Below are 22,482 nucleotides of genomic sequence, written 5' to 3'. Positions count from 1 at the left end.
TTTCCATTGAACGCACCAAGCACATTGAGGTTGATTGTCATTCTATCCGCGATACCTTAGATAGTTGGGTGATCTCTCTTCTTTATATTTATTCAGATCTCTAAGTGGCCGATGTCTTCACCAAAGTAATGACTCGACAGTGACATCAATTTTTGGTTGACAAATTGTTGTTGGTTGACTTACCAACATCAATTCGAGGGGGGATGTTATCTTATATTATTGTCATTTTTGTATCATGAAAGGGTGTTATTATAATTTCTATATCTTATAACTTAACCTATGTATATCTATGTATCGGGAGTAAATAAACATTGTCGAAATCCATCTCTTAGTTTGGGAAAATCTTGACAGAACAAGCCGGGAAAATTTTCATTCACGACCACAAAAACTAATAAGTTCGCCGGACGAAACTTTCTGCTTTCCCTTCTTGCACGCAGTTGCAGGAGGCGACGGGCACCGGCCGGTCACCTAGAGGCGGGCCTGGAGTCAGGTGGGCCAAGAAGAGTCAATGGGTTCAAAATAACACGACCAGTTAAGTTCCCATAGTGATCTTAAATCTGGTACCCGTTCGAACATACACATTGGGTTTAAGCCATACTGAATATATTAACGGGTTTCTATAAACCCGGTTGAGCAAAATAGATATCAATTATCATATATTAATCAACAATCTGGCGAAGAAGGATGAAGGTGAGGGACTTTTATGTTCTATTTACGATAGCATACAATCGACCCTATCAAGTCATACATGAACCGTATCATAAGGGTTTGAGAATATTTACTTTCCTAAGTTAGGATTAGGAGGGATCTTCCCCGACTATTACTTGGACCTTACTGAAACGAGTCTAATAGGTTGGATATGTTTCAATGGTTTCTACCAAGAATGTCCAACCATCTTCATCTGAGACGACTACGATATATGGAGGAGTTGTAAAAAATTAAAGAGGTGTTATCTCAAACTCAGAAGCAGTTGAGAAATTTACAACACCATGTCGAGCAGTTTTGACCATTTTCCTCTGCCTCTCTCCCATGTATCATAAATGTCACCCACAAACTGTAACTGTTACTATCTCTGATGATCAACAGATAACAAGCTTTTCTACCGTTTTTTCTTCTCCAATTGACCCGACCTATTTGCAGCCATATATTCCAACCTCAAATATTACACTGGAGGAAGAATATACAATGGCAAAGTAATTTGAAACTTGGAGCAACATTCAAAACAAGAACTCGTCTTCTACTGCAAGTAAATTTATAATAATGACATCTCTATAGTGAGCTTCATTCACGTTAGTATTGAAGTAATTTCAACTACTGGAAATGCAACCAGGCGTACTCGCGTGGGTTCGGAAACTGAGGTTCTGTTTTTCAACGAACCTCAATAGTCCTTGCACCATGGCGTCTCGAACTTTCGAGTAGCCCCAGAAGGGTAATTTCAGTCTTCATATGGTCCATCCTCAGCCGCCGCCTCCAGCTAGTAGGTAATGATTTCTCCAATAATAATCAGAACTTGAAAATAAAGCAATTCGTCACCTCGTCTTAGTCAGATCCTGAGCACGAACCAATTTTTCAGAAAAATTTGGGGAAGCCCGGGCACAGCTTAAATCACCCTTCTCCCGACGACGGAGTACTGATCAAGTCTGTCTTGGGTTACAGAAAGCAGACGACGTGAGATCGGTGTAGATTTCTTGCTGGAATCAATGGAGTTGCCTGAGCTAAGTCTAGGAGGTTCACTGCCGGTTCCCAGCGTGCAGGAGATGGTCAAAGAACCAATCCCCACTGTTCCTCATCGATACTTACACTTTGATCAGGAACCGCCAGCTGCCAAAGGAATTTCTGTACCCGCGATTCCGATTATCGACATGCAGAAACTACTGCGCGGCGAATCCGTGGCTGATGAGTTACAAAGACTGCACTCGGCTTCCAAAGAATGGGGTTTCTTTCAGGTTCTCCATTGTTCATTTGTTGTTCTATTCTTTTGAATGGGTTGAATTTGTTTATGATAGTTATCATGGTAAAAATCCGAAACATGGGTGATGAAGATTCAGCTTTACCATTTCGACACCCGCTCATTTCTATGAAACAGACGTAGCTCTTACAGTAAAAGCAATTGAAATAAGTTTGTTTGAGATGAACATGATGTTAGTCTTTAATTTTTTTAAACATTCGAGCACTAATACATGCATTGATAATTACAGATGGGAGATAGTAATGTGAATATAAAAAAAAAGTTGTAAAAAAGGTGCATCTGTTAGTTCTTGTTAGGTCTTTTATGAGATACAGACAGATTGAGAAGACTTTTATTTTGTGCGTTCAAATTGTTTCTCTACATAGTTGTGCAGGGTTACCATATGGTAGGTTACCCTTTAGTATTGTGTTTCAGAAATAGGAATGCAGTTGGACATTTTCATATGCATGGCTAATGATTCACCGTGGCTCTACTATTTTCATTTAATTGACGCTTCGCAGTTGATAAACCATGGAATCAGTTCTTCACTAATACAAGAAATGAAGTTCGAGGTCCAAAGGTTCTTCCGACTTCCCTTGGAAGAGAAGGAAAGATTTTTTCAGCTGCCTGGAGATATACAAGGATATGGTCAGGCCTTCGTGTTCTCGGAAGAGCAGAAACTTGACTGGGGCGATATGTTTTCTTTGATAACCCTTCCCACCAATCTCAGGAAGTCCCATCTGTTTGAAAGGCTCTCTCCCTCATTCAGGTAAGGCTTCTTAGCCGGTTCATTTCAGCTTCCATCTTTACCAATCTGTCTGGTAATTCTGTTTTCAAAATGAAGGGAGACTATGGAGGCGTATGGACTTGAAATGCAAATGCTAGCTCTGACTGTTTTAGGGCTAATTGCGAAAGCTCTCGGAATGGAACCCGAGGAGATGACGAGTCTGTTTGAAGATGGGCTTCAGAGCATCAGGATGAGTTACTACCCTCCATGTCCTCAACCAGTGCAGGCTATTGGCCTATCTCCACACTCAGATGCTGGGGGGATCACCATTCTCCTTCAAGTCAACGAAGTGCAGGGGCTCGAGGTAAGGAAAGATGGGAAATGGGTGCCCATTGAACCGCTCCAGGATGCTCTCATCGTCAACATAGCTGATTTGTTGGAGGTAAATTTCCATTTGAGTTTCGAAAGGAGATTTTATACTTGCAGATGGGTTGATTTGATCAGGAGAGGACTCTGTTTCCCCTGTTAATTTTTGTAGATAGTAACGAATGGAACGTATGAGAGCGTGTTGCACAGGGCAACTGTGAATTCAGACCAGGAGCGGCTCTCTGTTGCCACATTTTATAGTCCTAAACTCAAGGCAGTGATCGGACCGGCCGCTAGCCTGATCAGTGCTGAGAAGCCAGCTCTGTTCAAGAAGGTCGTGGTGGAGGATTATATTAAAGGCCTCTACTCCGGAGAACTCAAGGGCAAAAGACTAATCAACACTGTGAAGATCAGCTCTTAAATCAACGTATAGTTTTATAGATTCATAAACTCATCTCGGTTACATAACATCAATCTTGTAGCCATCATAATCTGAACAGTCTTTGAATAAATTCAGGTTAATGTAAGACAGAAGGCCCAGACCTTGAGAATACCATTTTGATGCCTCAAGAATTCTGCTTGCCTCTGAACTACATGTTATTACAGCAAGAACAGTAGATCTCCATCCCTACTGTTTGTCACACCTCAACACTCTTCGGCTAGCATAGGGGCCCTCAGATGTGTCTTGGACTGTAGATCTCCATCCCATGGCATTAGTAATAACATGGATGTCTTCAATGACAGATTTTGAGTCACGAATGTAGGCCCGCCCACCAGGTCTGAGTATTCGATCCATCTCAAGCAGGATAGATGTGATGTTACACCTGGGAGGATAACACCAGAAGAACATGCATGAAGTAAGCTGCTTTCTCTTAAAAATTGAAGATATTATCCAACGACAGGGCATAGAAGAAAACTGAACAACGTTTAGTAAATGGGGAAAGGGGAAGCACCAGTAGAGCTCACCTCTTTTGTTCAACAGAGAAAAGGCCAGATGCATGCAATAAATCATAAGTTCTTGGATATGTATCAAAAGGCTCACACCTAGAGAAAGAAATGTAGCTCATCTTACGACAGTAATTTAGGAAAACCTGAAGAAATCCATGTAAACTAGACAGAACCACTAAAAAATAATGGAATCTTCAGATGAAATTTGTAAACAATGATTTGTTAGAGAACTTCAAGAGCTTTGATAAATATGATTTTGGCTGGTATACGAGTGTAATTAACCTCTATCCTAGAAACGTAGGAGCCAGGAAACAAACAACAAATACCAATCATGGAGCACTCCAATCAGACCACGGTCATATATTACAGGCAGAGTGTTGGGCTCGCTGGTAGGAACAACATTCATCACCCAAGCATTAATATCTAGATCAATAATTGCAGCTGCAAACCTGTCATTAAAGCCACACTCATTCAAATGGAAAAGGAAATACTAAAATTGTTACACAGCAAGAAGGTATATTACTCTTATAGAAAGGAGTTGTAGCCGATCAACAGAATGAACTGAGAAGGGTTCTAGATGAAATGAATAACTAGATGAAACTAAGAAACAAGCACGGTAAAATTGTTTCACATGATACCTTGAAGAAGAAATGCAAACCAAGTCATTTTCACAACTTAACAAAATCTTATCTGTCATAAAGATTAACGAACACTTAATCTTACCCTCCAAAACTAGCCCTCATGTCCATGACATTTCGCAACCTCAATTTTTTCCAATGATAAGCACGAACATAGCTCTCCACTATATCATTCCAGAATTTTGATTCTGCCTTGAAAAGCTCCTTTTTTGCCATGTATGCATCCATCTCAATGATCTGAAGCCTCTCTGGTGGGTAATGAAGACGCTCAGGCCATTTCGTAAGATTTGCTCCCAATCCATTCTCAGGCAGTTGAGTAATACATGGCTTGAGATCAACATACCTGAAGAAGGAAGAAAACTAACCTCTTGACTTTTTGTGAATACCAAGAGATTTAAAAGAGATACAGGTAAGGTGATGCGAAAGGTAGATAAATAATATTTCCTTATGATAGTTGTTTTGCAGCAATGTCCTATAAAGCAGCTCTTACGTGAAAGTACAAGGAAACTACGATGAAGATGAACCATTTCAAAGATGACAATACCATTCCAAGTACCAAACAGACTGAAGCAAACTATGAAAAAATGAAACGTTATGAATGTCAGGAACACTACAGAAGTAAAAAACCTAAAAATGTATCAAATCTCTCAAAGCTATTCTCTTATAACAGATCTAATTCGCTTAATTCATCTGTTTATTAGACCGAATCACTAGCAAAAGCAAAAAATCATACCAAACATTGTCAGGGTTATCATCTGGTTCACATAATGGAGGTCTAATCCCAGCTTTTCGGCTCAGATAGCAGTTGTTGTCCAAAGGTTTCTTCCAAATAGCAAGATATCCTTCCTTTTTAACAAGCTTCCAGCACATACGATGTGCAAGGTCTTCCATCTCTAAAAACAAACAAAACCATGCCAAATTGAGAGCTCTGTGACAAGTAAAAAGGGGGTTTTGAAGGGACAACCTTTCCATGCTTCTTGTTGTGCCGCCTCATGTTTATAAAAAGATTGAGCGGCCCAAGCAAAATATCCTCCAGCCCTCAGCATCCTGTTAACCTCGAGAAGCAATATCCCATCTTCGCTAAAACAAAATAAAAACGCAACACAAACATCAGAGTAGAATCATCATAAGCTAAAGAGTTTGGGGTAAGAAAATATCAGCAGGGTATATACCATCATGGGTCCAATTAACTGCACACTTTGAACAATGTATCAAGTCAAAAGCCTGGCTTGGGTATAACAAACGACGTGTAGCAAATGCAGCAACCATAGCTGGGACACCACGTTCAAGAGCAAATTGAATCTGGTTCTGATGAACATCTTTCGGTGCTATAGACAATGGAGCTACTTTCTGTGAAAGCAGGAATGCTCCAAAGCTTGCCACCCCACATCCAACGTCCAGGACAACTCTTGTTCGACGACCAAAGGCAATATCTGGAACCATCTGCATATTGGAAATCAGATAAAAAAAACTAAGTTGCCAAAGTAAAAATAACAGTACTTTCAGTTTTGAGAAGCAAGAGACCTGTGAAATTTGGTCAATGAACTGTGTTCCACCTCCAGGAAATCTAAATTTATCTCCAACTCTAGTAATCCAGTTTTGACCTTCTTTGTCTTCAACCAAACTAGGATGCGGAACATTGCTGAACCAAACCTGTGATGGTACTGAATCTTATAAAAAAAGTTGGTACTTAAAAACCATACCTGCATAATAGCATGCTCATATTTCCTTCAGAGAAAAAAACAATGTAACAAGAACAAGAACAGTAAACCATAAATTTTCAAAAACTCAAGATTTATAACTTTTTAAATGCTTTTAATTGTTTTTCTTCAATCAGCAGGTATTCCATTTTATTGGAAAGGGTAAAACCCTTGAAGAGGCATTATGTAAAAGCCTTACTTGGCCTCTGTTTAAATTACTAAAGAAGTAAACACATAATTGAGAAGCACTGTGGCATGACTGTCTCAATGTAGAAGTACTGATAAACAATGGATGAGAGGACACAAAGCGTTTATGCTCTATATTTCTCCAAGTAGAAGATCACAAATTTTTACACAGTAAAATTCCATTTTGACTAGTTATCACCTTGCGTTTAGATATCCGATGAATTACCTCGCGCAGTCAATGATATGCATGGGGGGTTAGTACATTTTCAAAGTGAAACTCTAGCTCGTCTTCTGATCGAAACTATCTGGAGAGAGGTGAGAGAGGGGGGACGAGAGAGCGTCGATGAGAGGAGCGGCAAGAGAGAGGTCGGCGAGAGAGAGCTCAGAACCAGCATTGGCAAAATGAGCTCGGAACGAACGTTGACGAGAGGAGCGTCGAGAGAGAGCGAGTGTTGAGGGGAAAGCAGAGAGGAGCGTCAAGAGAGACGGTCTAATGAGAGAGAAGCTGAGAGGAACGTCGAGAGGGAAGCAGTAAAAGTGAATTACACAAGTAATTTACTTTCACTTTCTTGGGGGTGTATTAACGATGTTGGGTTAAGTGAATCCCTCACCGTGCACTAACAGCCCATAGTTTAAAACAAATAAATAGATAAGGGAATGAAGCGACCTCATCTTTGCTTCTCGGCCACGGGATAGGCTGCTTGTAGTCCTCAGGCGCGGGAACCAAGCAGTCCAATCCCTTTCCTTGCTCAGGACAGTGTCGCTCGAACTTCTCCCTCTTGTCAGTAGACTTCAGTTTCTGAATAGCTTCAACATTATCCAAGCACGGAATATATTCTCTCATGCTCTCGGGACAGGCAGGGAACTTCTTAACCTTGAAGCCTCCACCAGAATTAGAACCGACTGATGCTGGACTGGAGGAGTCATTCTCATCTTCCAAAGTGTCATTGGCCAGTTCAGAGTCGTAGCCGTCAAGAACAAAATCTTCTCTCATGGTTCCGTTCTCATCGACGATCCCGAGTCGGGAATTGAGCGCTGGCAGAGGAGGACGATCGGAAGCCGGAGGAGGCGACACAACGGAGACCGTTTGCGAGTCATTAGAAGTAATAAGCGAGGAGATATTGAAATTCTTGTTCAAATTCGGAGAAGGGCCGACGTGGGGCAAATCAGCCTGTCCGGAGTAGACGAGGAGCTCATCGAATAAATGTGACTCCGACCAGTCTTTGCTGAGGTAGAAGAAAGAGAAACCGATGAGAATGAATCCCAAGAGTTTCAAGAGAAGAGTTAGGATGTCGGCGCTTCTAAAAGCCTTCATCCCGCAAATTCCTCAATTCTCTCCCTCTCAGTATCTTTCTCCCTAGTTAAAGAGAGTGTACAGACAGTGCTGGAGAATTATTGTTGGGGAAACGAATGGCGGTGAGAGATTCTTTGGATGGGAAGTCAGAATTCAGAAGAAAAAAACGCGCCACCTGCAGCCAGACTTCTCAGACTCGTAATTTGGTTTTGAAGGAGAGCTCGTGTCCACAAAAAATATTATTTTCAGTGCAATAAGACAAGAACCATCAGAATTTTCATTTTATTGTGTAACAAATTGGTCTATGATACACAAAACACGTGCTTGTGACAAAAAGAAATGTAGGTATCAATGTCCTTACGGTTGCAACTGTTGGAGTAGAATCAAAACGAAACAGTATCTTATGGCGTGATTGTAGGCATAATTGAAAGTGTGATTTAAGGCATGATTAGAGACACAGAATTTGTATAAATATATTGTGTTCAATTGAATGAAATTAACTTGTTTTGGGAAATAATTTCTCCCGTTTTAACAGCAACCATTATACAAATGATCTTTGATGTACAATAAAATAAAATAAACATATATAATTTGGTTGAGTGAACGAGCAAAACGGATATTCGGAGCTCTAGACACGGTTGCTCCAATACTGTGAATCCAGCTTAACAGGATAGAGATCAGGGCCAGAAACGGAGGAGCCTGTCCATGGCCCATCAGTGGAAACGCTATGCGTCTGGCTCTGTTTGTGGTTCTGCTGAAGGTGGTCCACCATTGCTCTGAACCTCAGATCATCACTGGAGAAACTTGGGTCTGAAATCACTTTTTGAACTGCAGTTCGGCCTTCAAGCATGCTCACCACTGCAGACATGGTAGGCCGAAGTGATGGGGAAGAGTTACTGCATTGCAGTGCCATATTAATCATCCCCATTACCTCTTCCTTGTCAAAATCTGATCCCAGCTTTGGATCAATGAGCTCCATCAGATCTCCTCGCTCTTTGAGAACATAAACCTATAAAAAGAAAGTTTAAGTAAGTGACAGACCAAACTGCATCTTGCTCTTGAACTCCAAAGATCCAATGTGAATTTACTTAATCAATTGGGTTTTGTCCAATCTGGATGGTCTTTATGAGAAGTTATAAAGAGAATAACATTGGAGACATGAAAGGAGGCTCTCGAAGAAATAAAAATTACCCAATCCAATAGATAAACACAATCCTCCTTCGGCCTGTAATTTGCATTGCTCTTTCCGCTGACTATTTCCAAAGCAACAATTCCAAAGCTGTAAACATCTGCCTTGTCAGTCAGGTAACCTCGCATTGCATATTCGGGTGCCATATATCCACTGCAGAAGTAGAAAATTTTCTATTATTAGCTTATTTAGTTAACGCTTGGACTAATTAACTGTTCAAAAGAATCTATGTTGCTCTCAGACTGTGTCATCTGACTCTTTTCCTGCTAACATTTGTACTAAATAGTTTTAAAAGAGGTCACAATGCTCAAAGTTTTTTGCAATGAACATGAAAAACATCTTTGTTATGTTTACCCTGTAACTGATGCTAAACTCTAAACCATTTCAGAAAACGAGCTTTAGAATGAAAAAATAGGAAGTGCCAAGATATGTGCAGCAACTTACAAGGTTCCAGCTACCCGAGTGCTAATGTGAGAATTGTCCTCATCATCGAGCTTAGCCAAACCAAAGTCGGAAATCTTAGGTTTAAGATACTTGTCAAGAAGAACATTAGTAGTCTTGATGTCTCTATGAACAATTTTCAGCCTGGATTCTTCATGAAGATAAGTTAAACCTTTTGCTATGCCAGTGCATATTCTGTACCTTGTTGGCCAGTCCAACTTCAGTCGTTTTTCTTCTGGACCTACAATTAATGAAGATGGAAAGTGTCTAGGACAATAACAACGTTGGCTAACAGTACGTAATTTTATACCAATAATGGAGAAGTATCATAACTCAGCTTACCCCAAAGAGCACGAGCAAGACTGTTATTTTCCATATATTCATAAACTAAAAGTAACTGATTCCCTTCAATACAACATCCATAAAGCTTTACAAGATTTGGGTGTTGCAGAGCAGAAATCATGCCTATTTCATTCACAAATTCACGGTTTCCTTGTTTTGATTTTGAAGAGAGCTGCTTTACTGCAATTATAGTCCCATCCGATAATAGGCCCTGCATTAGAATGATATGTAATGCTTAACAAATGAAACTACAAGACAACATAAAGAGATTAAGTTTGAATTAACTGGCTAAGTTCCTTCTTGTTCTTTTTTGGTACTAGCGTAGAGTACCTTGAAAACAGGTCCAAAACCACCTTCCCCGATCTTGTTTGCATCATCAAAGTTGTTAGTGGCAGCTTTAATCTGTCTTAGGGTAAAGGAACCAGTTTGTAAATCCAGGCCTCTCAGCTCTGTCCATGGAGCACATCAAGTCAGAAAATTACGTGATAAACAACTGTTTTTTTTTCTTTCTTCAACAGAATCTCGTTTATAATTTACCTGGATCTCTTAAGGGCTGTCCACACAGGCATCCTTTCCACCATAGGATGCCCAAAACCACAGAAACGACGCACAAAGCTCCTACTACAATTCCCGTCACAGCAAGGGCAGATATTTTCTTGCCATCTTCTGAAGGGGGTACAAAATCTGCCCAAACAAAAACAATTATGCAATGCCCATTCTTTCATGCAATATATGAGGACTTGAGTATTTCAAAAATGAAAAATAAAAGAAACCAAATGAACTTACTGGGATTGACAGAAATAGCTGAAATGAGAGGACCATAGGTTCCTCTAACAGGTATAGCTGTGGTCCCTTTTCCAGCCCATATGAAACGAATTTCCAGAGTGTTTCTTATTACAACTGCAGGAAAATTCTTGACAATTGCTTTACCGGCTCCTCCAGCTTCATCTTCAATATTGAAATCCTTCAACACCAATTTTCCCTATAGGAACATCCTCCTCAATTGAAGCTGAACTCTTAAAGGAAAATCTAAAGCATCACAGTCGAACATCATATTGCTTTACCTGGATGTAAACATCAAACACACGCCTTCCAAGGCTGTAAAAAGTACTATCGTTTCTGAAAATTATTTCTGCGAAATGGAGTTTAACAGTGTAATTTCCATTAAGCAGACATAACCCGTAGTAAGTGAGGGATAGAGGAGAAAGACGAGCTGTTTTATACAAATCAGAGTTGTTCATGGGGAAGCTCACGTTGGCGATCGCAATATATTTGTCTAAGTCCTCATCATCATCCAAAAAATTTCCTGTGTTGCTAATTGCCCAGTTATTATCTCCACTACTAAAATATATTGAGGGAGTACCATTCCGATCATCTGCTTCATAAATGGACCCATTAGAAGACACTTCTTTTCCCCCACAATTTATATGCAGCGAGAAACGATCTGCCACAGATATAGCAACGAAAAGCTCAGGGTGACGGGAAAATAAACAGCATAAATAGAGAAAAGTTGAAACATATTATACCCCCTTATATATGTCTGAGTTATATTTTTCTTTTAATTGGAATTAATTCAACATATTTACATCTAGGCTGAGATATGAGAGAAGTTTATGATGTAAACAATTCATCAATGTTTTAAAATGAACAAATTAATTGACTGACAAGAAGCCCACTGACAACAGAGTTTAAGAAGCTTCAAGCCAATTGCATACAACTATTAACATAGGCTCCATTCCTTTTGTTCACGGCCAGACACGGTCATAGTAATTCCCAAATTTAATTAATGCAAAAGAACCCCACAGATACTTACTGATAATTCAAAGTAAATTACTTACTTTTTGCACAACTAAAGTTCTTCAGGCAAGGAACTATTCCAACTCTGCATCAACAAGGCAGAACGTTACGTCAAGAAAATTAAAAGAGCTGATTAAAACTGTACAGTAAAATACCAAATAACAACTGGTCACCAATTTGATGGTTATCTTTAAAAATATGTTATTCAATTTTCTGGGTGGCCAAGTGAAAGCTTACGAGTTATTTCCAGTAGAAGTGCTTCCAAATAAGTTCCTGAAAGATAAAAATTAGTCCTCAGTAACTTCGAATCTGAAAAAAGAATAAAGATGGCACATATTCTAAGGCATATATATTCTGCATTGTAAATCTTACACATTTTTAATTTGACAATGCCCCGTACTTGTAAAGTTATTGTAAGACAAGTCACTGCAAACCAAGACATGAATTTAATCATTTGGAAACAGAAAGTAGCTTCATTAACTCTATTACTCAATTTATATGAAACCCACAATTAGCTTGAGGGTTCAGGAAGCTGAAGTACATGTTATCTCCTTTGCTCTGCAACCACTCTGGTACAGGTCCAGATAAAAAATTGCTAGTCAAAAACCTAACAAAAAACCAAGTAGGTTTGGTCATAGTGAGTGATTATTTGCACTTAAAAGAGAAAGTATAGTTTTAAGTGCGGCCACTTACATAAAATCAGATTTTACCAAGTTCTCAAAGTTACTTGGAATTTGCCCTGTCAACTTATTGAAGCTGAGATCTCTGTCAACAGAAATCACAAAAGGGAATCCACAGATTCCATTTTATTTCCTACAGGTTTTCAACATGATATTCGGTTGAGCCTAATTATCTCATCTAAAAGATTCAACTTACAAAGTTTTCAATTCCATCATTTCACCAATAAAGTCAGAAATCTTTCCTGTAAGATTGCAGTTCCTGAGTATCCTGTATCATGAATTAAATGTAAACTCTTCAGTATTGAGCTGTAATCTCGAACAATATTGTTAAACATGAGACAGGGAAGAGAGATAAACGACTTACAAGGTTTTCATGTTTTTCATTTCACTCAGAGATGGAAAAGCTGATGCCGGTCCATTTATGTCACTAATTCTCCTGCACATAAAGGTCTTACTACGAGCAATTTAAAGAGAAAGGGTACAAGGGGGGAAGAAGAGAAGGAGACTGCCTACATGTCAGTTACTTTTGTCAGAAGAGAAATTCCGGAAGGAATTGGACCTTGTAGACCACTTCCTTGAATTGCTCTGTGATTGATTAAATGAGTACTATGAGGTTAACTACAACAACTCCAAAGAAGAGAAACAGATTGTTTCGCCTAAAGCAGATCCTTACATTTTTTGAAGCTTGATCCAATTCTGGATGAAACCTGGTATCTTTCCAGTGATGTTGTTGTCACTTACTCGGCTTCATTTCATCAAACCGAACAATACCCACATGAAAGATTTAATCGAAAAGATTGAAAAAGAATTAGAGGGCAAAATGATTTTACGAATGCTCCAGCCTCCAGGCCAGAAAAGTAAGCTTAAATATGCACATGATAAAAAAAATAGCGCACTTACAAATCCTTCAGATTAGTGAGCTTAGCAAGAGTTTCAGGCAACTCCCCTGTAAACTTATTTGAAGATAGTAGACTGCAGTCAAGGAAAACAGCATCAATGATCACAGTAATACAAAGCTTCACCCGAGCCAAGAATTTAAAATAGAAGTTCATTACAGAAAGATGTAAGACGATTGTTAAAATCTAACAAGAAATAATCACTCCTATAAAAGTCCCGCCTCCAAGAAAAAAAGAAAGTAACCAACTATCATGCGTTCTTATGGCCAAAAAAGAAAGAACTGACGCAACAAATCATATCTTTAAAAAGTCTCAAGCACGACGTATAAACAAGAAACGATGATCTCACATCCTCTCTATATTGACCAAATTCCCAAGCTCTGGAGGAAGAGGTCCGGAAAGCCGGTTTGATTCCAGTATCCTAATGAAGTCAACATCATTAAGATGAGTAATCTGACAAAAGCAGATACAATGCAGATCATACTTCAGCAGACATGAAATGGTAATCCAAATAAGAATGAGAAAAGGGAAGCTTACAGATTCCTGAGAGTGGATATGTTCCCGATTTGTTTTGGAAGAGACCCTGATAAACGGTTGCCAACAAGAGAGCTGCAAATGCAATGGCAATTTCAATCTAAATCACATGGAAAAACAAAAGCCTTAATTTGTCGAAGATGATGATAAGGACGGTGAAGGAAATACTTACATGTTCACCAGGGGCAGGGTGCCCCACTCTGGAGGTATTGTACCGTTCAGGAAGTTGCGAGAGAAATCACTGTACAATAAAGGCACGATTTAAATGAGCGGGAAAGTTTTACTTGGCATCTCGGTATTTAAAGGAAGCAAGAGTCGAGCTAATGTGCGCTTGTGACGTACATTTCCTGGACGAAGGGAAGCAGGACAAGTTCCGGTGGGAGGGCTCCCCGAAGATTCCGACATTTGAAAACTCTGTCAAATTAATAATAGAAACGAGCATAAGCCTTCGGCGTCTTAAGGCTGATTAGTGAAAAAATTACCATAATATGTGGGCCATTTGGGCCGCAAGGAATCGACTACACTAAACACTAAACAGGAAAGCTGCAGTAGGTACAACTGTAGTAGCGTACTCGAAGGGCTTTTATCCTATGCATAAGCTCAGGCGTTTCATGCAACGGCGATGAGTTGCACTAACGTACGCGGAGATGATAGCCTCCCTATGTTTCACCCTTGCTGGTATGTACACGAACCAAAATTTACGGCTTACATGCTGATGACATGGCAGACGGTCTTATTTTGGAAGGTGCAGTTGCAAGTGACGGCGCTCTCTAACGCTTTCTCTCGGTTGACTGTAACCACTCCCGCTTCTCCGGTGCATGGGTCTACACTCAAATTCCAACCCTTTATTCCCAGTGTCTTCGCGATTTGCTTCAGAGCTTCCACTGTATCATCATTCTCACATGAACAAACCAAAAAGGAAATGTTAAGGTCTATGAATCACTTTGATTTGATAAAATGAAGTCGATCCCACCCAGTTGATACAGGACCCTGGCTCAAGATGAACTCCGACGTAAATACGGATTGGTGACCCTACTCAACTATTACTTCTTTCGAAAAGTATCATCACCAGTTATCTCCGGATTTCATGAGAGTAAGGAGAAGATGAAAGAAGACTATCTGCGTCTAAAACGAACTGACTGGCTCTTACCTTTTCTTCTAATTAAGATGAGGACACAAACTGAAGAAGCACAAAGAACATTATGGGATGATCTCACTCTTACCTTCATCATCAGACAATAATGCTGCTCCGTCGACGAACGTCGTCAAACAAGCCAACGCAAGGAGAGAGGCAAGCAAAGCCCAGGACGGAAACATCCTCCCGGAACTTGTGTTTTCTGGGTTACAGATGAAGTTCAGAAAGATAAGCAAATCGGTCTGTTGATAGTTCTTTGAAATTCGAAAGAAGTGGAGTAACCAAACGGTTTTAAAACCAGTAACGGTTCCAGACAAATGGACGGTTACGAACTGATAACCTCGTTGAATTACTCTCCAACTTTTTTGGTCAGTTACAAATTTCTCTCCAACGGTCACCCGGAGGGCAATGTCAAATGGGTCTCGAAGGTGAAGGCAGGGCCACGATTCGGAGAATTCTTCTCTTTATTCATAGTTTCTTTTGTTTTCGGTCTCGCACCTTTTTACGAAACACCCTTCTGTCCTCTTGCCTGACGTGATTTGTCACAAAACTACACATGAGTACAAGCATTTAAAAACGATCTTGTTGAGTTTTTGAGACTTTTTTAGTTCATGCTGATCGAAGAAGAAAGTAGAAGGTATTTTGTATCTTGGGGAAGGATATTCAGAAGCCGGTGCATGCATGGAAGCAAATTTGTTTCGAAGCCAGTAAAAACACTCCTCAGACCTACCTTACAGGTAACATTTGAATAACAAGCCAAACAAACAATGTCTTCAAATTGGTTAACATAGCAATAGTGTTCGGCAAGGTTCCAGTGAATTTATTCCCAGAGAGGATCCTGCACGAGTAAATGTTTAAACTCGAAATGCATTTATCAGGATCGATGATGTATAATCTACGTGCATTTGATCGGTAAAGGCGAGTAAAATATGCTCCAATCAACAAGCTGATTACAGAGAAACTACAGATAGCGAGTGAAGAGAGAGAAGGGTCACAGGTCTTCCAAGTTTGCCATGTTGCCAATCTCTGGAGGTAGAGGTGTCTTCCAAAATCCTATAGAGGCAAAGCTAGTGTTAATTTTGAGACTGAGTAAACACTGCCTGCAAAATCTTTCAGTGAAAATAATGAACTACCTACAGAGTTAAAGAATGGTGATATTTTCCAGTTCGTTCGGGATTGTTCCCAAGATGTGGTTCCTCAAAAGGGACCTGTAAAGAATAAAATTTCAGCCATGCATGTGTGAAGTTGGGTCCAAGGCACATCCCAAAATTACTAGTCAATTTGGGAATCTTTGTTCTTAACTAATAAATTCAAAATTTTTCTACTCACTAGTCTATGTGAGACTATTCTTTAATAACATCATTGATTTTCACTAAAAGGCAATAACGAAGAAGAATAGGAAATACAGACAGATAGGTGAGGCGAAGGGAAGCCCATTTGACGGGAATGGTACCATTGACGTAGTTGAACGAGAGATCACAGTAAAAAAAAAAGACTGGTAGATCCCCTGTAACATTCTGTCGCATGTTGTTCCACTGCTATGGCATTTTCTACCGTGGTAGTTATAAGTAGAGAGGCAACTTGAGCTCTCAAAAAAATCTATTTTGAATTTATTACGATCACATGATGTCAATATAGGTTGGTATTTCCAGGAATAATAAAAAAATATTTAATAATATATACTAAATAAGTTAGCTAAAGAAACAAGAAGTCGTTGTAGTATAGTGGTGAGTATTCCCGCCTGTCATGCGGGTGACCCGGTTTCAACATTCTGTCGCATGTTGTTCCACTGCTATGGCATTTTCTGTCGTGGTAGTTATAAGTAGAGAGGCAACCTGAGCTCTCAAAAAAATCTATTTTGAATTTATTACGATCACATGATGTCAATATAGGTTGGTATTTCCAGGAATAATAAAAAAATATTTAATAATATATACTAAATAAGTTAGCTAAAGAAACAAGAAGTCGTTGTAGTATAGTGGTGAGTATTCCCGCCTGTCACGCGGGTGACCCGGGTTCAACATTCTGTCACATGTTGTTCCACTGCTATGGCATTTTCTACCGTGGTAGTTATAAGTAGAGAGGCAACTTGGGCTCTCAAAAAAATCTATTTTGAATTTATTACTATCACATGATGTCAATATAGGTTGGTATTTCTAGGAATAATAAAAACATATTTAATAAGTTAGCTAAAGAAACAAGAAGTCGTTGTAGTATAGTGGTGAGTATTCCCGCAAGCCACACGAGTGACCTGGGTTCGGTCCCCGTCAACGGCGATATTTTGGTATTTATCCTATTTTTGAGGATAAATGACTTTTTGTTTTACTTTTATTTATTTATTCTTACCCTTAATAAACGTTAAAAAATTAAGAAATTAATTTTTTATTATTCTAATAGAAAACTATAGAAAAAAAAAAAAAAAGCAGACCCTGATAGGCCAACCAATCCTTACCCTACCAATTGCCAACCCATCTCTACCCTGCCAACCTGTCCGTTAATACAAATCATTTATCCCCAGCAGATTGCTTACTTAGTTAAAAGGATCGTAGGATGCACACTAATATGAACAGAAGAGACTCAACTCAAACAGAGCCGCAATGTTAGGTTAGTGCCTACAGCAAGGATAGAAAAGATGAGTGTGGTGTTTTCAACTGTGGACGCAAACGGCAAAGCTTTCCTGCAAGGCGCAACAAGCTGGCCTCGCCCTGTATGCCTACAATTAACAACGGATTGTCGGCTGCTGCCCATAGAATTCACCTGAGGCATCCAGGCGCTTCCATCCACGCGTTTGTTTTCATGGACCTTTCAGATGATCCTCTCAGAAGCTAAATGCAGAGGAGAAGGTAGCTATAGCTTTTTCCTTCCCCCTTTCAATGCTTACCATTTTGGTGTCATATCAGAGTAGCAACTCTATTTTCCAAGCCGCCGAGAAAATTCCATGCAGAAACGCTGGGTAACAGTGTAGACTTGCAGACGATGAACACAACTTTCCAGTAAAGAAAAATGCTGTCCTTCCTCGTTCTTTATTTTATCCTCTCCATAAATACGAATTGTTGAAGGCGTGTAGTTCTGCAATTCTGCGTGCGAAGAGACTTTCCGTAGAAGCTGACTGTGACTGGGGAAGGAAAATGTATGTTGAAAGATTAATATATATTTCTCTGTCCATGCATTATTCTTCAAGGCTAGAGCCCCTAAATTTAAATGAATGTGTACATTTTACTAAAATGAATTTTTTTTTAAGAATATCTAAAAGGTAATTTATTAGTTTTTTAACGCAGTTTCAGGCGGAATTCAATCAATAAATAAAAATTTTGATTAAGAAAAAGTAATCTAATATACCTAAAAAACTGACTATAAAAGTAATTACTCTTAATTAAAAATAATAACAGTTGTATGAATAAAGTTTATATGAATAAAATGATACAAAAATTAATATTCAAAGTTTTGATATAAAAATATTTCTATATTTCTTATCAAGTTATTATTAATGAAATTTAATTATTTGTGTGGTGATTTGATTGATGCACATTACACATTGATTATATACTGATTACAAGATTACTATTCAATACTATAGATAAAATCTTTTAATTATATTATTTTAATACTTTATATTTTTATACCTTATGCAATTAATTAATTAGGCAAATTTTAGAGTTTAATTAAGTTAACATAAGTAATTAGGTTAATGTAATATGCCATTGTAGGCCAGGTTAGTGATCTCCTTTTTTTAGAGAGAGAGAGAGAGAGAGAGGGGGAGCTGGGAGAGATAATAATACTTTTAAGGCTTAAATAAAGATTGATGTAGTGTAATTTAATTCATGTGTTTACAGTGACATATTAGAGGTATATTAAATTTGATGTGAAATTTTCTATCAAATAATAATATATTTAAATATAAAAATTAACATTATTTGCTCCAGGAAAGAACTTTTTCAATTGAATGTAGTTTATGTATATAAATAAAATTTATATTCATTTTGTCCCATTTTTATCTTTTATTTTAATTAAATATTTTAAACATGTATATAGCAAAAACTAAAAACTAAAAAATACTAAAAATACAAATATTTTCTAATGAAAATTTTTGTTGCCAAATATAAAATATAAAAACTAGTTAATAAATATAATTCCAGCATAATTTTTCACATAAAAATATTTGAAACTTTTTTAAAATGTTCATTATAGTAAATATTTTTTTTAAAAAATAGATTTCTTAATAACTAAAAATATATTAATCGGTGAAATTTTCTATCAAGTAATAATATATTTAAATATAAAAATTAACATTATTTGCTCCAGGAAAAGAACTTTCAATTGAATGTAGTTTTAATAGAGTAAATGAGAGGCATTAAAGCTACTGGAAGACATGTTATAATTCAAGTAAATTGATTTTGTTAAAATACTCTAAAAATGATTAGTCAAAGTTTGCAAATATTTTTCCGCATAATGAAAACATGATCTCCTCTAATCTTTCCGGTCACCGTTACGTAAAAGGACCAAGTTGTTCGATGAAATGTGCTTTTGACCTCTGAAGCTGAATAAAACAAAGATTCCAATTAATAATCCCACTAAGACTTGAACAACAACACTTCCATTTGAACACGAACACTTGGAATGTTCACTGCATGCATGTTAATGACTGTAAATAGGCTTGCTCATGCACACAATCTGGCAACAGGTGAAATTTATTGAATATGTCAAAAGAAAAAGTCTTCGGTTTATAGAGAAATTATGATAAACCCAGACGTTAATTTCTGGCCGGTGCATTAGTGTGTAACTGTGTATCTACTTCCCATTGTATCAACTATACGTAAGAATACATTTCCAGCTTCCTCTTAGGAGAAGCAAGACTCGGAGTCTGATTGTTGAACGACTATAAAAACAGCTAGTTCAATGTACTCGGACCCACTGAATGGGCTCCGTTTGTACGGTATTAAGACGGATGGATTCTGGTCAACAAAGGCCTGCAATAAGGGCGCTTGGAACTCACTCTGAACAAATTCAACGAGGGGTTTTCATATTTGTTGCTGTTGTTGTTTTTGTTGTTAACGACTTCTTCGATAGATTCTGATCACTATTGTTGCGGTTTTGGCTTCTCGTTGGGAGAGGTAGCGACGGGAAGGAGTGATGACGCGTGTGCGGCATTCGAGTTTTGTTCTTATTTTTGTTGTGTTTCTTTGCATGTGGCAGTTGCGAACAGAGGGGCAGAAGTTGCCAGAAGCAGAAGGTACGCTATTTCACCTTGCTGGGTTTTCAAAGGAAGGAACGAAGAAGATTGTATGTCTGTGAGTGAGGCTTTTCTTCCCCGAACGGCCGGTTTTTTGTTTTTCGAACGGCTTTCCTTTGCTCTGACGTCGAGCTCTTGAAAATTCAAAGATTTTCATATGGAAAATTAATTCCTATGGTAAGAGCATCGGTTTTTTCGCTGAATTTGAAGTTATAGATGTTAATTAATTCTATTTTTTTTTTCTAGATCTTTCTCTCTCTCTCGCTTCTGAATCAAGGGACTTCTTTATGGTTTTTGGTAAATCGTGTCTCGGTTTTTCTCGATTTCTCATCTTTTGGTGAAGACGTAGGTGAGTATCAACTCTCTGTTGCTGTCAGCTTATGTGGCTTACACTCCTTATTGCCAAATTGCAATTTGTAATTCTGCAACTTCGCATTGATGATCGGATGAAGGGCCTTTGTTTTCTCGAGACGATGATCATTTGGTTGTCGGCCACCTGATTTTACGCTACGCATATTTCGGATCAAACTAATGCTTGATTCCTCTTCCGATCATCCATTGCCGGAATTGAAGGACCGGCGGCCAAGTATATTTCTCGTGCTTGTCCTATTCTCAGACAAGGATGTTGTAGTTATCGGTTTTGCACCTTGCTCGACTATTCACCCATCAGGAAGACTCTAACATTACGCAAAAATTCTTGTCCTATCCTATCACTCTGCTTTACAACACGAAAATTGGTTGACGACTCTGGACTCGGATCATTTTTCAAATAAAATATCTCACATGATTCCTCATGTTATTTTTGCCTTTAAACAAAGCCCAGCTCTTCGCAGTTGGTGACGTTCTCGGGCGGGAGCAAGCACGTGACATTCTAGCTCCCTGCCAAGTGCCGAATTCGTGACTTCTTTATTGATTGACGACGCCGTGCACCTCTGAATCTACAAACGATCGAGCCCCACCGGCTTACCGAGAGGTCCGTCTGCTCCGACCCAATTCAGCCGGTGGATTGGCGTCTTGGCACTTTACCCCGTCTTAATTGGCCAAAATCTTGAGACTTGAATTGTTCGTCACGCGCGTCTCTGGAAAACCGATACGAGAAGCTTGAAGGTTGAACAGAATGTAATGTTAAACTTTGGAAACCCGCGCGTCCTGATACTGCGGCTCTCGCTCTGTTTTTTGAACCAGTGGCGGCACTGAGAACAATCGGAAACAAGTTGGGGAAGAGGGACTGGGATTTCGACATAAATCCTTGTAGCAGAACGGCTCCATGGGTGACAGCAAAGCAGGGAAACTATGAGAACAACGTCACTTGCGACTGTTCGTACGAGAGCTCCACAGTTTGCCATGTAATTAGCGTGTATGAATTCCCAACCTCCATTTTCTATTACTTTCCTGCATCTCTTATTGTTCGTTTTTTTATGCTAGCAGTGGAATTCTGCGTCAGGTGTATAGCTCATAAGAGATAGCCGCTTCTTTGTCGCTAGACGCTGCCTCTTATGTGGCGAAAGTGATATGTTAATTTGACGGGTCCATAGTAAAATTTAACGTGACTGTTTGTTACTTTGACCTCTGCATCAATTTGTGAGAACCCATGTAACTGTTAGAATGGAACTGACAATACACGAGCGTCTATTACTCTTCAACGATCTTTATCCTGACTTGTCTTCCTTCCTTCGTATCTTCCGATTCCAGTGTGCTCAAGGGTCAAAATCTCAACGCAGTGCTGCCAGAAGAGTTCGCTAATCTTACCTTCCTTCAACAGATGTAAGTGGTCAAACTCTTTATTCAGAATACCCTGTAACTAAGATATGTTGTGGCTAACTGCATATTAAGATCGATGGTTTAATCCTGCCTTTGCTCCTTCTAACAGCGACCTCACTCGTAACTATCTCAATGGCTCCATCCCTTCGGCATGGGCTTCTCTTCCTCTTACCGTCTTGTAAACATTCCATCTCGACCACTCTGTTGCTCTACCGACTTTGATTTTAGTATCGAACTGCCTGCGATTTTAAATGCTTACCCGATGTATCTACATTTCAGATCACTCCTGGGGAACAGAATCTCAGGGACGATCCCGAGGGAACTTGGAAACATTAACTCGCTCACTGACCTGTACGTTATTTGAGATTATTTTGTTTCATTTTACTGAAAGCAGAAGATGCAAGCTTTATAAAATTATATTTAGACATTCCTGATCATCAAACAGGGTCATTGAGGATAACTCGCTTGGCGGACCCCTTCCCCCAGAATTGGGTAAATTGGTCAACTTGCAGAGATTGTAAGACTTCTTCTGCTGACATTATATTATACAACAATGTTCATCTAATTCAAATTATATTCTACGGAAATATATGTTCTTTAACAAATAATCCAGTTGTGATTTGTCAACTCAGTCTTGCTTCTGCCAATAACTTCACTGGTCCATTACCGA

At 38.9% G+C, this 22,482-nt stretch overlaps 3 protein-coding genes across 3 annotated transcripts; 1 reads left to right on the top strand and 2 right to left on the bottom strand.

Annotated features, from left to right (window-relative positions):
* Positions 1–1,509: 1,509 nt before the first annotated feature.
* LOC137963969 (oxoglutarate-dependent flavonoid 7-O-demethylase 1-like) lies at positions 1,510–3,666 on the top strand. The gene is made up of 4 exons (XM_068811201.1): positions 1,510–1,946; positions 2,470–2,717; positions 2,793–3,117; positions 3,214–3,666. Exons 1-4 carry the CDS (start codon positions 1,701–1,703, stop codon positions 3,460–3,462), a joined length of 1,068 nt encoding a protein of 355 aa, XP_068667302.1. The 5' UTR covers positions 1,510–1,700; the 3' UTR covers positions 3,463–3,666.
* LOC137963966 (probable methyltransferase PMT11) lies at positions 3,459–7,968 on the bottom strand. Its single transcript, XM_068811198.1, has 9 exons — positions 7,181–7,968; positions 6,152–6,280; positions 5,800–6,070; positions 5,592–5,702; positions 5,361–5,520; positions 4,713–4,970; positions 4,316–4,438; positions 4,008–4,085; positions 3,459–3,865 (listed from the first exon to the last, which is right to left on the bottom strand). The coding sequence occupies exons 1-9, from the start codon at positions 7,826–7,828 to the stop codon at positions 3,670–3,672; spliced, it is 1,974 nt and encodes a 657-aa protein (XP_068667299.1). The 5' UTR covers positions 7,829–7,968; the 3' UTR covers positions 3,459–3,669.
* A 346-nt stretch (positions 7,969–8,314) lies between these two features.
* LOC137963427 (probable leucine-rich repeat receptor-like serine/threonine-protein kinase At3g14840) lies at positions 8,315–15,003 on the bottom strand. Its single transcript, XM_068810548.1, has 24 exons — positions 14,910–15,003; positions 14,396–14,570; positions 14,029–14,100; positions 13,859–13,927; positions 13,690–13,761; positions 13,502–13,573; positions 13,157–13,228; positions 12,930–13,001; positions 12,770–12,841; positions 12,621–12,692; positions 12,453–12,524; positions 12,270–12,341; positions 12,118–12,183; positions 11,949–12,002; positions 11,814–11,849; positions 11,618–11,661; positions 10,844–11,223; positions 10,566–10,761; positions 10,317–10,463; positions 10,110–10,228; positions 9,780–9,990; positions 9,441–9,678; positions 8,999–9,149; positions 8,315–8,816 (listed from the first exon to the last, which is right to left on the bottom strand). The coding sequence occupies exons 1-24, from the start codon at positions 15,001–15,003 to the stop codon at positions 8,436–8,438; spliced, it is 3,009 nt and encodes a 1,002-aa protein (XP_068666649.1). The 3' UTR covers positions 8,315–8,435.
* Positions 15,004–22,482: the final 7,479 nt, after the last annotated feature.

The sequence above is a fragment of the Aristolochia californica genome, unplaced genomic scaffold, assembly GCF_029961685.1.
Source record: "Aristolochia californica isolate CCGP_79_NKW_82.1479 unplaced genomic scaffold, dmAriCali1.0.hap1 SCAF_4, whole genome shotgun sequence".
Classification (NCBI taxonomy): Eukaryota; Viridiplantae; Streptophyta; class Magnoliopsida; order Piperales; family Aristolochiaceae; genus Aristolochia; species Aristolochia californica.
This window is presented reverse-complemented; position numbering and strand designations above follow the sequence as displayed.

Excerpts from the sequence above, each read along its gene's own strand:
- LOC137963427 (XM_068810548.1), bottom strand. The coding sequence starts at position 15,003 with ATGTTTCCGTCCTGGGCTTTGCTTGCCTCTCTCCTTGCGTTGGCTTGT. Across the intron at positions 12,525-12,620 it reads ATGAAAAACATGAAAACCTT|GATACTCAGGAACTGCAATC; the intron begins GTAAGTCGTTTA and ends TTCATGATACAG. Across the intron at positions 12,342-12,452 it reads ATGATGGAATTGAAAACTTT|AGATCTCAGCTTCAATAAGT; the intron begins GTAAGTTGAATC and ends TTCTGTTGACAG.
- LOC137963966 (XM_068811198.1), bottom strand. The coding sequence starts at position 7,828 with ATGAAGGCTTTTAGAAGCGCCGACATCCTAACTCTTCTCTTGAAACTC. Across the intron at positions 4,971-5,360 it reads GATAACCCTGACAATGTTTG|GTATGTTGATCTCAAGCCAT; the intron begins GTATGATTTTTT and ends TTCCTTCTTCAG. Across the intron at positions 4,086-4,315 it reads ATTGGAGTGCTCCATGATTG|GTGTGAGCCTTTTGATACAT; the intron begins GTATTTGTTGTT and ends TTCTTTCTCTAG.
- LOC137963969 (XM_068811201.1), top strand. The coding sequence starts at position 1,701 with ATGGAGTTGCCTGAGCTAAGTCTAGGAGGTTCACTGCCGGTTCCCAGC. Across the intron at positions 1,947-2,469 it reads AAGAATGGGGTTTCTTTCAG|TTGATAAACCATGGAATCAG; the intron begins GTTCTCCATTGT and ends GACGCTTCGCAG. Across the intron at positions 3,118-3,213 it reads ACATAGCTGATTTGTTGGAG|ATAGTAACGAATGGAACGTA; the intron begins GTAAATTTCCAT and ends TAATTTTTGTAG.